The 17,599-nt window shown below is 41.0% G+C and overlaps 1 protein-coding gene across 6 annotated transcripts in view; it reads left to right on the forward strand.

Moving 5' to 3' along the window:
• PANK1 (pantothenate kinase 1) overlaps nt 1-17,599 on the forward strand; it is a 47,930-nt gene that overhangs the window by 19,349 nt on the left and 10,982 nt on the right. For 3 of the 6 annotated variants that reach the window (XM_061459191.1, XM_061459190.1, XM_061459189.1), the window contains one exon: nt 9,538-9,890. In XM_061459191.1, coding sequence (XP_061315175.1) covers nt 9,538-9,890 — 353 coding nt within the window. Of the gene's footprint in view, nt 1-154; nt 562-875; nt 1,028-4,719; nt 4,820-9,537; nt 9,891-17,599 lie in introns of those variants that run through there. The other 3 variants (XM_061459188.1, XM_061459192.1, XM_061459193.1) reach the window with 3 other exon arrangements.

The raw sequence follows: 17,599 nt of genomic DNA on the forward strand, positions 1-17,599 counted from the left end.
AGCCTCCCGCTCTCCCTGGCGCGCTCCTGGGCTGCGCGTTGCCCCGCAGGTGCCGGGCGCGGCGGCCGGGAGCGCGCACGTCACCCGGGGGATCGGGCTGGGAGGGTCGCCGCGTCCCCGACGGAGGGCGGTGGCCGCCCCACTGCAGCGCGCTGCGGGCAGGACGCCTGCGCCGTGCGCCGCGACCGGCGGGGGGGGCCTGGCGCTGCATCCCAGCGCACGGAGTTGCGGGCACGGGCGCCGGCATGAGCAGAGGCACTGCCGCGCCCAGCCGGAGCTGAGCCGGGAGACAAAGGGGAGAGGCTGCCGCCATGGGCGAGCAGCTCCGCGCACAGCCCGCCGCACCGGCGGGACCGCCACCGCCCACCGCCTCCTCGCTGCTCGGCGGGCTGCTGCAGAACGGCTTCCACCCCTCGAGCCAGCCCCTGAGCAACGGCGGCTGCGGAGAGGCTCCGCACACGCTGCTGCTGCGGGCGGAGCTACCGCCGCTCAGCCACGGCTCCCCGGCCAAGAAATGCAGGCTACGCAGGAGGATGGACTCGGGACGCCGGCACAGGCCACGTAAGTGATGAGCGCGGCGGCCCGGCCTCTTCTGTGCGGCGCTGCTGCAGACCGGCCGGGGGGGGCCCTGTATCAGCCCGCTGTCAGGCGGCTGCGGATGCTGCGGCTCTCTCCCCTCTTTCCGCCCAGAGCACTGCCGGGCCGGGGCTGGCTGCCACCCGGCTGATCGCGCCGCGGGCGTTTCTCCTCCCTTCTCCGCGGACCGGGCGGGCGGAGCGAGGGTCCCTGGTGCCGTCCAATGCGGCGGCAGCTGCCGGGTACGGCCCCGCTGCCGCGTGGGCCGGGCCCGCCCTGCGCCAATGGGGCGGCGGCGGGCGGGGAGCGGCGGCCCGGCACGAAAGCGGGCGGGCGGGCGGCAGCAGCTTCGTGCTAGCGCCGAGCATCGCGTCGGGCGGTGCCCAGGGTCCTGCCGGTGGCTGCCGCTTCCCGGACGCACCCATGAAGCTCATAGTGCCCAAGCAGCGCTGTAAGTAATGCTCAAGCCGGGTCGGCATGAGAGCGCTGCTATGCTTTGAGTGGTGGGAAGGCTCTGCGGTCTTCATGTTCCTTCGCCTTCCCCACACGCTGTTAAGAGAAAAGAAGACCTAGGAGCTGAGTGCGAGTTTTTCTGACGGGGGGGGGTGTATTGCCAACAGGGTAAAACTGTAATATGCTTCTTTTGAGCTTTGCCTGTGTCTTTTGGTTAGTTGATTTGGGAGGTGTTAGTGAATTGCCTTCCATGTTCTTTTCAGGCTGCAAGCCTCAAGCATCCGTATTTGTAATTTACTTAACTGTATGAAGTTTGTTGATTAATGACATCTTTTACTTTCTTGATCATAGCTAACTTCTGTGTAGGTGTGGCGCCATTGAATAGTTTGATGGTAAGCTCTGTAAGTAAAACAGTCCAATGGAGAAAGCACTCTGTTTCTTTGTACTCTCACTTCGGTAGCCCTTCCAATAAAGCCAGAAATGTTTGCTTCTTTGTTAAAAGTTCAGCATGTTCTGAAAGGGTAATCAGGAATAGTCAGGATCACAGCTACCCACTGCCAAAACTTAAAGATGTTTCTACTCAGTAGGAAGTAGTGTGCATTCAGCTGGTCTGAATCTCTTTCTTTCTTTCTTTCTTTCTTTTGAACTGAATACTTAAAAAACTTTTCTGTATAAGCAGAGCAAAATAGTTAGAAACAGCCTTGGAGAGCTGCAGCTTTCACAGGGCTACTTTAATAGCCAGTACCTTGTCCAGCTTTTTAAATGTTTTTTTGCTGAGCTACACATATCAGTTTCCCTTAGAATGTTCTCTGTGTTCATTAATCGTGTAGTGTACCTGTTGGAAATTAATTTACCAAATTTAACATGTTGATGACCAAATCATTCTCCATCACAAACCAGGTTAGCCTTTGTCCAGTTTCACACTTCCGTTCAGCAACAAAACCTGCAGAACTTGGACTAACACATTTTGATTTGGTGTAGCTAGGAAGAGTCAGCACTTGCATATCAAACTCTTCATAACAGTAAAAAATACTTTGAAGCGAAGCTTAAGGCTTTTAGGATTCATGGAATCACTTGAGTAAAAAAGAATCTGGAGTTTGCAATTTCATTCCCATCTTGAAGGGATAAAAGAGCCCATCAGAGTGAAGAGCATCAGTGACTGGCTGTATTGCCAAGATGTGTGACAACCAGGTCTTCATTGTGGGGTTTTAACGAACTGAGGCTTTAGTGAAAACAGCAGATGAGGGAAATGCTTTGTAGAACTATTTTGTAGGCATTTTCTTTGCTAAATAAATGACATGAATTCTTGCTGCTATTGAACTTTTTAATTTATATGATAGGTTTTTTTTTTTACAAAAAAAAACTAATTTGCAGTTATTAGTCCTGCAGGAAAATATGATAGCAGACTGTCACCAGCTTAAAAAAATAGTTAAATTATATTCAACTTCTCCTCTCTATCCATCTCCAGTGAATACTACACAGTCCCATTTTACTGGTTTTTGTATTTAATCCCAACCTTTGCAGATGTTTGTTCTGTGTTTAAGGATACATTGCAAAATGAAAAGCAGTTGCCACATGGCATGTAAGACTTCAGTATTGATTGTGGGGTTTGCTTTGTACTGTGGAAAAGATAATGAGGTAATTAGCATTTCAGCAAATGAAGCCTATCTTTCCACAACAATTATTTCTTTAAATCCTTATATGTTTTCTTGACTGCATTTACTTTCTGCCAGCATGAGGTAGAGTTCTGTATTCCTAGGTCTGTTTTCACTCTGAGAAAGGAAGATTCCCTGTGAAACCAGTGTGCTTTGCTGATTAGAGTACGGTGAGAATGGATCTGAGGACCAGTTTATATTCTTTTTGACTTGCCTTCTGCTGAAAAGCTTGTCTTTGCTTTGTGTTTTCCTTAGCTGAACTGGTGAGTTATCAGGGATTTTAGGCTTATTTCAGTTTTCTGGTTCAAATTACTAGTGCAGAACCTTTGTGAGACTAAGGTCTGCATTACCTTTCTGCAGCACGGCATAATGAACGCAGAAAAATACCTGTTATGATGCCTCGCATTGTGAAGTGCTCCAGAAGGTAATAAAACTGTAAACTCTGCAAATTTCAAAAGCCTCCTAAACTGTCATGTTGTTCAGTCTAAATGTGATCTTTGAACAGAAGAAAAAAAAAAAAAGAGCAGTTAAGTTCCTTCATTGATCCCTATTGAAACAGCACTGTAGCCAAGTGAGGACAAAGGATTTCAGAGCAGCAGTTAACTAGACTGGTGCTTCACAGCGTTATTCTACATCAGACATAGAGAAGAAGCCAGCTGGGCATCTTAATGCTATTGCTTTTCTTAAATTAGTGTAAAGGTCAATTCCAATCAGTATCTTATTTCACCCTGAGTCAGGTGGTAACTGTTACATGTCAAAGAATGTGTGTTTTGAGGTAGTGTGACTGTTTCTAGTTATTATGAATTATAGTTGTTGTGGATAATTTCTGAACACTTAAAAAGTTGTAGCTTCACTGTAAAGAAGGCTTTTGACCAATATTGAGGTTGTTATTGTGATGTTTGGCTGCAGCATGCTTGTGTACCTTAAGGCCAGGTAGAAAAGAAAGAAAACCTAGGCTTTTTGATATGTTGTGATGTTACATATGGATTGCTATGATTATCTAGCCTGCTTTAGTGAAGACTACAGGTGGGAAAATGGTTTTGATCTTGCTACTGTTTGATGTGGTGAATAAATACAGTGTTATCAGTTACTGAAATTTTGTCCAAGGTATTGGAATATCCTGCAGTCTTTTTAATCTTAGGATGTGACCTGAAGCATGTGACCTGAAGGAATTCTTAAAGTTAGTCTCCAGCTGCTTTTAATGTAGTTGGAAGTGAGGGTTGCTGAAGGAATAGGACTGGTCATAAAGAACTAGTTGGTGTGTTGTGGTCCAACATCCCATGAGTTAAAACTGCATATCAACTAGATAATGCATTTCCAACAGGAATGGGAGAATTAAACTTATCACTTCCATTGGGTTGGGTGCTGTTAGATTAAAGAATGAGATTCTCCGTAGCTAATCATTTCTTCTTGTAGCTTTGCAAATTGGGGTTTTATTTTTCAGAGTTTTCTAATGAAGCTGTCTGTACAGGCTAGGTGTTGGCCTAGTCTCTTAGCGCTATCTTCAGAAATCAATCCATGATAATATGACTACTTGCATGTGATAGTCACACTTGTTTAACAAACAGCTCTGTGCTTCCAGGTTTGTTGGTTTCTGAGTTTGTTTTTGTGTGGGGTGTTTTTGGTTTCTTTCTTTCCTTTTCTGATGAGGAGGTAGACATTCCATAGGACCTTGCTGCTGAAAATCAACTGGAAGGCATCACCTCATATATGTGCATGATTTATTCAGCTCTAGCTTTGTAAGTCTTGAAGAAACTTCCATTACTAAGCAGATATAATTATTTTTTAAGATACGTACTCTATTTTTGTTCAAAGGAAACAAGTGCTTCCATTTTACAATTTATTTGGATTGCTCAAAACTGCTGTGAAAAATAGGAGAGAGTGATTAAAAAAAAAGTAGGCTATTATCAGCTTTTTTAATAAAAAGCAGCTAACAAGCTGCGAGAATGCTGTCTCATCTTATGTGTGTCTCTTGATCTCCCCTCCCCTCACTTTTTTTGGTGTTCTCTCGCCTCTTCCAATTAAAATGGGAAGTTCTTAGATCATCCAACTGTCAAGCAATGCAAATGAAATGTAAATGGAGCAATAGGATTTCATCATGTATGTGTCCAGGAAGAAAAGCAGCTGAACCTAAGGTATTTTAAGGTATTTTATCTGAGATATATATGACTAAGATATCAGAGTATTGATACCACCATTCAAATTATTGTTAAAAAAAAAATAAATGGAGATACTGTACCTGTATTTGAGGAAATGCATATCTTGTAAGAGATGTGTAAGCTGAAACAGTTTTGGCAAAAGAATAAAACTGCTGCAAATTGGTCATGAGTAAATCTAGGAGCCAGATAGAGAGAAGAAAGTTCTAACCAGCAGGATTCAGGCACAGTCTTTGAGAGTTGAGAGGTAAAAAGATTCAGCCAACCTTATGTTGTGGTTGTTTGAACATACGAAAAGGATTACTCTTGGTTATCCTGTTTAATGGAGGGGAGATGTAACTTAGGGACTCAGGAGTTCCTCTTCATTCTCCCTTCTCCTGAGCTGTTGTCCATGTGGAGCAGGTTGTGATTTGGTATTTACCCCTCACCCCTCTCCTTACGTTGTGTGTTAAAGGCAGGGTTTTTAAAAATCAAATGTGTTCAATTGTGAATGTAATAATGCCTTATAGGAATAGCTCTGTAGGTTCATACCCTTCAAAGTTTGTACAGAAACTAGGTAAAATATGTCATGGAATTTCTCATGAGTGAACCTTTCCCCCAGATAGCACAGCTGTCGGTGTGCATCAGATTACCTAATTATGCAATGCTATTGATACCTTCTGTTTGCATTGTCACATGCTTGTGCAGCAGATTTTGGAGTAATGGAGATCTTTAACTCAAGATAACAAGCCAGTAAGTAGTTGGTGCAGCTTATTAGCATAAAGAGAATTAATTTTCTTAAGGTAAGTAAAGTCTTTGGTTTATGCTAGGCTTTTAAGAATGCATAATTCATCTTGACACTTTCTGTATCAGTTCCATGGGACTTAGATTTTATAGTGGTGTTACTTTTTATGACCTACTGCTATGTAGCAGTACAGAGCAATACAGTAGAATAGGTCTGTTTTCGCCACCGTAATAGGTTGCATTGATCCAGTACTGACAGCTGAAAAGAGAGAAATTGGCTCATAACAGTCTTGCCAGACAATTTTAGTTAAGTGCATTTTTTACACTGTGAAAGCATCTCTGCAGCATATCCCGTGTCTTAAGTCTTCATGGTAAATCACACAATTTTGAATAACTGTTATCAGCCTAAGATGTGGATATGATGGATTTCACTTTCCCCTCCTTGCTTTTCTGGCTTTTAAGAACTCAACAAATGTTGAGTTTTATTCAGTGTTTTGTCTGGTTATCAATCAAATGCTGAATTTCCAGTTTAAAACAAAAAATCTGAACAGCCCTAAAAAAAACTCCACAATTTTCCCTCAAGTCTATGGAGACTGTATCAACATAAATACCTTTCTTTCTTCATGTCCCCAGTTTGTAGTAGTGAGGGCCCTAATAATTTTGGTGGCCTCTGTATGGTCTTACTGCCTGTATTCAGGGAGGTGGCAGAACTCAGGAACACCTTGCAGCCTGCATGTATGCTTCCATTACCACTGCATTCAGCAGTGTCAGGGAAGTTGAAGTGTGTATGTACCAGCTAAGGTGGGGTGTCTGAATATACCGAAGTGACAGAACTTCAGTGGTGCGTTTCATTTTGGCATGTGACAATAATAACAAAAGGTACAATGAAAAAATCTTTTAATCACTGTAATACAGAAGTGTTTCTACTGTCACTCCAGTTTTATGGAAGTTACATGAATTACAGTGGGACTTGTCATTAGCTTTGAGTCTTGGGTTTTGTCCTCATTGGTCAACCAGTCAAAATAGTTGTCTTTGCTGCAAGTGGGTTCAACAGACAGCTGGTGTGAAAAACTGTGAAGAAAATTAAGCTGTTGTTCTGTGTAACCAAAATACTGGTTGTCGTGGACTGATCTTGTGCTCTCTATTTGTGCTGAAGAAAACTGCAGTTCTAAGAGCAAAGTTCTTTTCTTTCTGCAGCTCTTTTTGGCTTGCAACAAAATGAAAGGAGCCTAGATTCACAGAGAGAAGAATCAACAACAACAAAAAAGAAAGTGTTTTGGTATTTCTGCTTGCTTTTTAAATGTGAGCATTATCTGTACCTCGGCCAAGAACTGTTTTCTACAGCACCTGTTCTTTGTTAATGATTTATTTATGATTCCTCAGAACGTTAAGATATAAAATAAATGTCTTGGCAGTCATTTATGGGCTCTCAGCTGTTAGTACTTAATGCTTTTATTGTTGGATGTGTGTTTGATAGGAGGCTGGAATGCTCCTTCCCTCTCTTAAAGAGTAAATCTACACTGTAGCTTTAAAGCAACTGTTGGTACAGGTAGATTTTATGCCCGTGATGTCGAATATTGGAAGTTGACTTACATCTAGCTGCAGGGTGGTTCTGTATCACATAGTCCAGCCATGCTACTTTTAAAATTAAAATTCCTGCCTACATAGTTAAGGTACATCTGAGGAGGAGACTTACTGTTCCAGTGGGACAAGTAATTAAAGTTCTCAGCAGCTTAAATAAAGATTTGTGAAAATTACTAATGCAATTGGCATCCTGAGCTCTGCTGCATTATAGTGTTGGTAGTGTGGACCAGACCACTCTTGCTTAAATATTTACCTTGTACTTCCAGAAGTGCTTGAGTTACACCCCCACCCCCACCACCCCCCTCCCAAAAAAAAAAAAAAAGCAAGCACAACCTATTTTTAAAACACCTGGTTTACATTTTTCCTATTTCAGGGAGCTCTTGTTCATCTGCATAGTATGTATCTTCCCAAACATCAAATTAGACTTCACTTCAGTGCCTTAGTGTCTTTGTGTCTGGCAGCTTGCAGGATATGGAAAAAGAAATTAGATGTTAAAACAGATAAGAGTAGGTGCTTTTAGAAAAACTGAACAGTAAGCAAGCTACTTCGGGGAGTTTATGCTTTTTGTCTGCCTTGTCCTTGGATAAAGAGGGAGAAACTGATTCAATTATTCGGCATACAGCAAAGGAGAAAAATTAACCTTTTTAAACCTCTGACATTTAAGGATTGGTTTAGGGGGTGGGGAATGTTCTGACAATTGTGAAATTGAAGTTTGAATTAGCCAGCCAGACAAGAGTGATGCTGAGACCTTTGTAAAAAGTAGAAGACTCTAAGCTCCTTTCAGCATAACGTTGAGTAACCTAATAGTAATCTGTGATGATGTGAGGAAAACTGTGATCATTACCTCCTATGCTAGTTAAAATCTTTGCCCCAGATTGCTTACATCTTGGTTCACTGGCAGAAAAATCAGTAATGTAAATGGTATTCATGGTTTGGAGTTTGTAGCAACACTAAGTTGAGATGCCCTAGCTGGTAGAATCTCACTTCTGGCAAGTCTGCCTGATTGTCCCTAAAAGCAGGAAAGTGACTATGTGACTCCTATTTTAGAAATATACCTTGGATGTTAAGCCACATGCTCAATACTTTTCATTTCATTTCTTTAGAAACATTACTAGCTGCCTTCCTTTGCAGTACCTGTATGTAGATTTTATATTCTCACCTCTTATTGCTTTATAAAGTTACTTGGCCTACGATTTGAAACGTGTGCTTGTGTATACAAGCAGAGCAGGTACACCAATCGAGTTAGTATTTTATGCCTGTGTGTTCTCCATACTCATTTTCTCTTGCTCTTAGCAGAACAAAGGCTTTGGTTGATCTAGGCTGGCTGTGGCAAATACGTATGAAGCTGTATGAAGATAGGCTGAGAAAGTTGGGGCTGTTCAGCCTGGAGAAGAGAAGGCTGCGTGGAGACCTCATAGCAGCCTTCCAGTATCTGAAGGGGGCCTATAGGGATTCTGGGGAGGGACTCTTCATTAGGGACTGTAGTGACAGGACAAGGGTTAACAGGTTAAAACTTAAACAGGGGCAGTTTAGATTGGATATAAGGAGGAAATTCTTTCCTGTTAGGGTGGTGAGACACTGGAATAGGTTGCCCAGGGAGGTTGTGAATGCTCCGTCCCTGGCAGTGTTCAAGACCAGGTTGGACAAAGCCTTGGGTGACACAGTTTAGTGTGAGGTGTCCCTGGCCATGGCAGGGGGGTTGGAACTTGATGATCTTAAGGTCCTTTCCAACCCTAACTATTCTATGATTCTATATATGCTGAGAAGCAAATAGTGGCATTTCTTGTATAGTTGTATGATAGCCTAACACATACAGCAAAGGGTATGTTTCATATTTTCTCAAAACAATTGTCAGTGGTAAATATGGAACTTAAAATATCTTATTCTCTCCGCTAATATATACAAGCGGTGTAGTTCCAACAGAGCTGCTAGTTCTGGAGGGTTGAAGTCTGGAGACTCCCAGGATAATGGGAGTATTGCTGCTCAGACAGAGCCTTGTGACAGTGGAAATTCCATCTGGTCTTAGAAAGGCAGTTGTGGATGTTATGCAGTGGCAGTGTGACTTGAGAAATCTTGTTCTTCTGTTTGGTTGTTTCTTTCTCCTCTCCTCCTTAGTCTATTCTAACAGCTGGTGCCGGGAGTCAATTGGGTGAAATGCAATAAATGTACTCTGTCATAAGGTGCTGTCTGAGGAATAAATGTTTTCCTGGCAAAAATACTTTCATTTTATTAAAACCCACTTCTCCAGAGAAGAGTACCTTGAGGTTTTCTTTGTTCTTTTTCTTAACTGAGGTCATTGTGACTGCACTAAATTGTCCTTCAGCAAATGCTTCAAGTGATATGGATAACCTCTATATTTATAGTGACTTTCTCTCTCCCCTCATCCTTAGCATTTCCATGGTTTGGAATGGATATCGGTGGAACATTGGTTAAACTGGTCTACTTTGAACCTAAGGACATTACTGCAGAAGAGGAGCAGGAAGAGGTGGAAAATCTGAAAAGCATTAGGAAATACTTGACCTCCAATACAGCATATGGTAAAACTGGCATTCGTGATGTCCATCTTGAACTGAAAAATTTGACTATGTGTGGACGGAAAGGAAACTTGCACTTCATCCGCTTTCCCAGCTCTGCCATGCACAGGTTCATACAGATGGGTAGCGAAAAGAATTTCTCCAGTTTGCACACTACGCTCTGTGCCACAGGAGGTGGAGCTTACAAGTTTGAGGAAGACTTTAGAACGGTATGTGAATGGTTCATATGGGTTCAGTGGGAAGTACTTTGGGAAAAAAAATTGTAGGAGTCCTGTAAAAATTTTCAGAGAAAACTTGTTTTGTAAGTCCATCCTAACTGGTTTAAGACTAACAGAATTAATTCACATTTGTTAATTAGTGGAATTGCTGAGATTTTGGAGGGGACAAGAAGAGGGTATTCTACTAAGTATTAACCATGCAAGATAGCTTTAGAAAATGAGGGTTGGTCTGCTGGTTGTTTTTTTTTCTTTTTAGAGTATAGCTGTGATGATCAGATGCTTCATAATCAACTGAGAGTGTGTTACAACAACCTAGAAGCTGAGATTACAGGTGTTGTAACCTGTAGTTACAGGAACCTGAGAGTACAGGTATCGGAAAACCAGAAATGAAGCCATGCAGGCTGGAGATTAGGTTGAGGTTCCCTTCCCCTTGTACTGATCGTTAAGCAGACATAAGTCAAGACCTGGAAGACCAAGTGTGGTCCAAGGTTTACCTAACAGTAAACCTCACAGAAAATAGAAAAGGTGAAACCAAACATTAAACAGAAACTTGACCAAACGTGAAACCGAACTTAAACAGAAAACCATGCTTACTTAACAGTAGCAGCTAGCTTTTGATTTCAGTTCTGGGAGTGCATTATGAAGAAAAGCAGTTCATGAGATGATGGGGTCCCAGATCTTCTAGAAGTTAAAAATAACCTCTGTAGGCACTCCAGAAGGTGATGTAAATCTGATGTATTGGGATGCTGCTGTTTGTACAAACTTCGGCAGTAGTCTTAACTCCCAGATGACTTCACTGAGTGCACTGCAGAAATTGATTGTGGTGACAGAGGCATAGAGAGCCATTGTACAAACTGTATTAGAACTAGTCATTTGAAAGACGATTGCCTGTTGTGTACGTGTCTCAACTGGAGCATGTCTCCATTTATTTTCTGTAAAAGAATGACTGATCTGCCTGCACCAGAGCAATCTCACTAAGATTAATGTGAATGATTTACTTGACAGACAGATCTGATATTTATGTCCCTAACTTTTGACCTGATCTTGGGGGCGAGGGATGGCTGCTGGGAATGACAGATTACATCAGTTCCTTTTCTCTCTCCGCTTCAGTCTAGGGAGCTATCATACTGATTCAGAAACTGCAATTGAGTGCAGTCCTTGGCTTTGTGTGCTTCATGTTTAACTCCAAGCATCTATTCCTGCAGTGCAAGAGGTTTTTTCTTTGTGAATACCCCTCACCTAACAAATGACAGGATCCTAAGGAGGAGAGAGAATGCTGAAGATCAACAAGAATCCCAGCTGTTATAGTGTTGTATAATCACCCTCAGTAAATTTTTGACATGGAAGCAGTTAGTCTTACGAAGTACTAGCAAGTTTCTGAATTGCTGTAGTAGTCCACTGCTAGTTACAAATTTCTTGTCCTTTAGGCTGGTTGCAAGTCCCTCATGTTAGGGTCTGCTGATGATTAGTCCTCCAAAGTTTTAGTTTGTCTCACAATGTGTAAGGATGTTGGCACCACATTAAGGAGGTTAATTCTAGTGTTAGTCAGTGTGGTATCAGTTCAGGTTTCCAAGCATCCTTCCACGTGTCTGGGGAATGATTCAGGTCATGTCATGTTCTGTAGTAACAATGAGAGGTCACTTTGAGACTTTCTGAAGAGGCTGACTATCCCTTTGGAATGGTCAGTCTTCCCAAATTCCTCTCTCCTATATATTGTACTAGGAGCTAGAGTTGCTTACTTGACAAGCAAGTTCATGACCCTTGCTCCCCCAGCAGTAGAACTGAACTGGAAGTTACCTGGTGGCTATCACAGCTTGGCATTTCTCTCCATAGCTTTGGCTTTATCTGGTATAAATATGCAGCTTACAGTGAGGGACAACTCTCTGTAATCTCTGTTGCAATATAATTAATGTAGCACTGGAAGCCATAACTGAAGTTGGAGCTGTTTTGCTAGTTGTTGTGCAAAGATATGAGGTCATGTAGCAAATTACTGGCAGGCTTAAGCATGAATCCCATATCACTGCAGTGTTGGTTAACATTCTGTGTGCTGCAACGCTTAAGAGGTAGTTTAAGAAAAACACCATAAAATCTGGCTGTGATGTTTTGTAGCAGTCAGTGAAGTGCACTCGCAACTACGTGAGTGCTTTGGACATCTCTTCTTACAGCTACCTAGATCCACACCTTCCTTTATAGGAAGTATTTGTTGGCTCACTGTAATACCCATAGAGTATCACAGAAGCACAATACTATCCATTACATGAAGGCTTGCTTGCTTAATCTGTCTCAAAGGGCTGAGTGTCCTGGGTACTAGCACTTAAATTGTCATACTCCATTAGCCATTGTAACAGCACCTGGCTATCTCAGTGTGTTCTGCTGACTGTAAATTGACATTGGACAACAGCTTCAGGATTGCTCTTTCAAAGCATTGAAATGTCTGTTTCAAATATTTGATCACTCTAATGCACCTGCTGAAGTGGAGAGTACGTGCCAAGTCCTTCTGTTGCAGGATTCAATATTGTATAATGCCTTATATGGAAGAGACTTTAAATATTCCTGTTTCTGTTACTTGGAAGTAACGTGGAAAAACTAAAGTACATTTGTGAATGTTGATAATTTCATGAGAAATTTTGACTAAATGTTATGAAACTCATGAAACTGATACAGATCACGTGCTTTTGTTCTGGCTTTTGATTTCTCCATGTACATGATTTTAAGTTATTTGTCTTTTATGGTATTTCTAAATGCTTATGGGACTTTCAGGATTGCATAAGTTTAGGACAAATCATCCAGCATATTGCAAAACAGCGTTCAAATCCCAAATAAGGAATCCTTCTAAAATAACAGCAACTTTTTCTCCTTAAAGTAGACAAACAAGCAAGCACCCTGTTGTTCCTCACCTGTCCCAGTGTCTAATTTCAAATCCCTAAATGAGTTAAATAGGTTTGGTCTAGACGTCTCTTTTGTGTATTACAAAATAAAATAGGGAGATGTTTTCTGTTTACCTTAAGCCTGTCTTATGTGCCATAGAAAGGCAACTAAATCTACAAAGATAGCTAGGTTTAGCTATCTGATCTCCCTCTTATGTGATCCACAGTGTTGAATAGTAGGAGACCTGGAGAATTCTCCATGAACTGCATGGTAACTGCCAGCAATAACAATCAGTAGCCTGGCAAATCATTTAATTCATTCTTAAGATCTGAATGCTTCCCCTAGAAGCACTCTATTCATTAAGCTGGACCACAGAAATCATTTTTACCAACTAGAAGGTTATACTCATTGAACAACATCAGTAAGTAATGCACTGAAGGACTGTTTCCAGCTTAGAGCAGTTTTTTGGTTTGATTTGGTTTGTTTGTTGTTGGGTTTTGTTTGGTTTTTCTTCCTTTCTGAATAACTGGTTTTTATGTCTGGCTGACTTTACTTTCAGGTAACAGTGGTGTTAAAACATAGATGAATATGTTGATATGTCTCTAATTCTGATAATCTTTACCCAGTTACATACTGTTAACTGTAAATGCTTAAGTAACATCAGTTCTGTAAAAATAAGGAGTATATATGCTTATATACCTGTAATAAAAATCTCTTTATACTTTGTGACTCCTCTGTCACATTACTTGTGCAAAAGTATGCTGTTAATGTAATGAGGAATAAATTAATAAGCTGTCACTCAGTTTTTTAAAGCAGCTGAATGTAAAGGATACATGGAGGATGAGGGGAGAATGGACTAATCAGACTTTTGCCTAAACCTGCTCTGTTGCAAAATTCCTTTCTGTTGCAGTGGGATCTTTGTATCCCTTTACTGAACACCTATCGAAATTTTACTGTCCTGTGTTGTAGGATGAGTAAGCTGTGTAACTCTAGGTTAGTGTAACTCAGTCAAAAATCTCGTTGCACCTCACTTGCTTGGAGGAGGCTGAGTGCTGCTGCTCAGGCCATAGATGCTGGCTTGTAGTGTGTAGACTGGGCTGGAGTTGAAAGATGCATCTAAAGAATGAGTGAAATAAGTGTGGTTAACTTCTGTTACCACCACTGGACTTCCCACTGATTGCTGGAAGACTCTTCAGTAGGAGTGGGGAGAAGCAGTGTGCATCCGTTACCTGCCAAGAGAGGGAAGCTATTCTTACACCTAGCTGGGCAAGAGGGCAGATTCTCTGCAGAAGATCCCGGACTAGTTGGGTTTTTTATGCCTCAGCAAAGTTGGGCTTACCCTTTATTTGCATTATACTTTGTCTTGTTTGAATGTGAGTGGCTATTTCCCACCCTCAGGGTGTGGAATCAGCTGGGGGAGTGCCTCATTTGAGCTCAAAAAGAAGCAGGTTTAGCAGTTGAGGTAAAGACAATAAAAATCTAAAGGAAGAAAAGTACGTCTTTATGAAAGTGGAGGATCCGTAATGGGAGGGAGATAGAAGGAAAAGCTAGGCTGTAAGCTATTATAAGAAATAAAAACTGGCACAATGCCCAGAAGGCATATAAAAGCCCCAGTGGTATACTAAATGAGGCTGTTGTCATTGATAGTTAAAAACTTGCAAGATGTTAGTTCCTAACAATTTCTTACAGGAGAAAAAAAAAATCATGTGTCTGATTGAAAGTCCAAGAGACAGATGAACTCATTACTGCATATAGGTTTGGACATTTCTGTGCTCATCAGAACTTGGTACCTGAAAATTCAAACTGAGTGAAATCTTGGGCTGGAATTTCATGAAAAATGTCTGTACACCAGTGTTGATCTGTTAGGGTGCATAGATGTGTTCACTGCTTCCTTGCTGTCTTGCACTTGCTTGTGTTGAAGTCCCAAGTCCCTCCTTTTGATGGCGCTGAGGAATTTGGTGAGAGATTCAAAGTGTTTTGTTCTTTCCCTTACCTCAGTATTTAAAAAGCAGTCTAAAATAAAGAGGAATTTCTGCAGTGCGGAAAAATTGGTCTTGTAAGAAATGTACATATGGTTTCCCTGTAACCATCATCAATTTTCCCTCCAGGGTCTTGTATGCTGCTTTGTTCTTCAGCTTTTCCTTGCATAGCACAACTTTCTGACATAAATCTTTTCTGGATAGTCACATAGTTACAGGAGTACAGAGTAGGGTAAGTTGACCATCATGCTCTCTGCCCTCACATTAGGGTTTGTAAAGGGCTGGAAGCTATCTGCAAATGCATTTTGTAAAAAGTAAGAAAAAAAACCAACAACCCGTAACATTAAAACATGCTTCTACACACAGCTCCTGGTTTTGCTCTGCACTTTTGCACCTTAAATTTTGTTCCCTCAAGAAGCAGCTGTTTGAACAACTGAAATATGAGGACTAGTAGGGTGTGGTAGGTCAGATCAGAAAACACCCTAACAATTTGCCTAATCACACAGCAGTTATCATCTTTACAGGCACATCTATTTTGTGGTACAGTTCTGCTGCTTGAGCAAGGACACAAATAAAGAAAAGGCAGTTATATATACAGGGAAAAGTCTTGGGAATTGTGACCCTTGTTTTATCATGACTTATTGTGCAAGACTGGGTTACTGCATTTCTTGCAACTGTGCCCTCATTTGTGTTTAGAAATAAGAGCAGTCGTAGCTCACTGGGCTGTTTGGAGCCTCAGAGGTCTAGTGGCTGCAGAGTTCATGGTTCTCTGAATGAAGGTGGGTTGACATGGAATACTGATGCCAGTCTTGCTCCTCCCAAAAATGAAAACCAGACTGCTGCAACAATGCAGGGAAATAGTTTTTCTGTCTATGGATATCATACATGAAAGAAAGCAATCGCAAGGCTTTTCTGCTTACAGTATATCAGCTGTTAAATATAGCACAGAGCTATAAAAAGCAGAACAGATTCTAGTATGTCTTTTTTACATGGATGGCTGGACCTAATAAAACTGCTATGCTTAGTGCTTGGAAACGAACCTTTGATTAGGGTTTTTTGTTCTGTCCTTACAGGATTGGTGGGTTTAGTGGAGACTTTGTAGAAACCAGGATTTTGTCTGTGTTTTTGCGCTGACACCAGAAGTGTTTTCCTCTTAGATTTATATTGCTGGCTTGTGTCTTGCAGGGTCTCTCACTGATGCTTAACCTATTTGTAAAGGTATAACATGGATGAGACAAAAGCAGCTTGTGGCTGTGTGTTTGGCTTATGAGAGAATGGAGATTTTGACAGTAGGGGCTGTAAATCTACTAATGACTTGTCTTTATATAGCAGGATTCTGGTTCATAGCATGTTTATGCATGCTGTATCTGTATTAGGTCATGTTTGGTCATGCTGCATCTAGCTTACACAGTAAGATGAGGAAATTGAATATACAGCACATAACCTAGAGAGAGATCATAATTAGTATAGAATCTTTCCTTATTTTTACTAGCTTTGTGCAATGTTTGTTGTGTTTTAATAAAACAAATCCTCTAACAAGTGATGACTCATTGGGCTCACAATGTTCACGGTGAAAGATAGTGCATGAAGTATTTATTTTATTAATGCCTCATAGTGTGTATCTCTTGATTGGAGCTTTTCCTCTCAGTCTAATAGCGAGAAATTACTGAAATACATGATATTTTCAAAGCAGCCTAAAGATTTTTGTAATGTTTCTTTAAAAACCTTTTCTTCCGGTTTGTGTTTATTCTTTTTATTTGTTGGCTAAGTGGTTTAAGTCTTTTATGCTGCACTTCTGGGCTTGTAATTTGTGTAGCCATGTGGTAATAAATGAAAATTATTTCATAATAAATGAAAATTATTTCAAGAAAAAAATACAAATGGATTTTAAAAGTTGCAGGAGGAAATACTTAAAAAGACATTGTCTCCACCTTCCTCTGTTGTCCTATGAAGAACTGGATCTATATATTGAGGTCTTTGAGACTGCTAGTTTGGGGTTTTTTGGTTTTACTTCTTTTCTGTGTTTCTAGGGTTTGAAGATTAACAAGTGTAACAAAAAGGCAGATGCAAAGAATAGAATGGCTTTCAGTTAAGGCAAGTTAGAACTATGTTCAAGTAGAGAAAAAACTTGGGAGAGATTTAAATAGCTCAAAAGAATGTAACCTATTGGCCATGCCCGTTCCACAGAAATATCTTGCTTCTCTATAGTGACTTAATATAGCTTTCAGAATTAAAAATAGGAGGTAGTTAGCCTTGTAAATCTCTTCCATTAGCTGTTATAAAAACATTCTGAAATATGCAAATGTTTGAGAACAGCTTTCTACTTACAAATTCCTTTTGTTCCTAATAGCCTGTAGCTTTTTCTGCTAGAAAGTAGAGTTGGGTAAGACCTGCTTTTGGGGATGCAGACCGCAGGGTTTGGATGGACAGCTACTATTTTATTTTTTCCTCCCTCCCTCTCCTCTCCCTAACACCAGTCAAAACTCAATGTCATCTGGAAAGGAGACTTTCTAAACAGATTGTCACTGTATCCTATTTCAAGAAAGGGATGCGATTTCTAATTCTAGTAAACAGAATGCTATGGCAAGTAGGCACGTCTGCTTAAATACAATCACAGATGACCTGTGAGATCTCAGAGGGCATGTCCTTTGAAGCTCTTCTGATTGTTTTTCTGCCTTCTGTCACAGTTGTATTTCTGTTAACATTTTGCTGGGGGCATGGGCCTGACAGTATTTTTGGTTGGTTGTGGGTATTTTTACATTGTTTTTCACCAAACATAGGGAATCCTCTTTTTTTTTATATTGCAGCATCTTATAATTAATAAATCATAATTATTAAATAATTAATAAAATA

This window comes from Pezoporus flaviventris, unplaced genomic scaffold, assembly GCF_033815535.1.
Source record: "Pezoporus flaviventris isolate CSIRO_AGI_PZ_B2104156 unplaced genomic scaffold, CSIRO_AGI_Pfla_v1 ptg000029l, whole genome shotgun sequence".
NCBI lineage: Eukaryota > Metazoa > Chordata > Aves > Psittaciformes > Psittacidae > Pezoporus > Pezoporus flaviventris.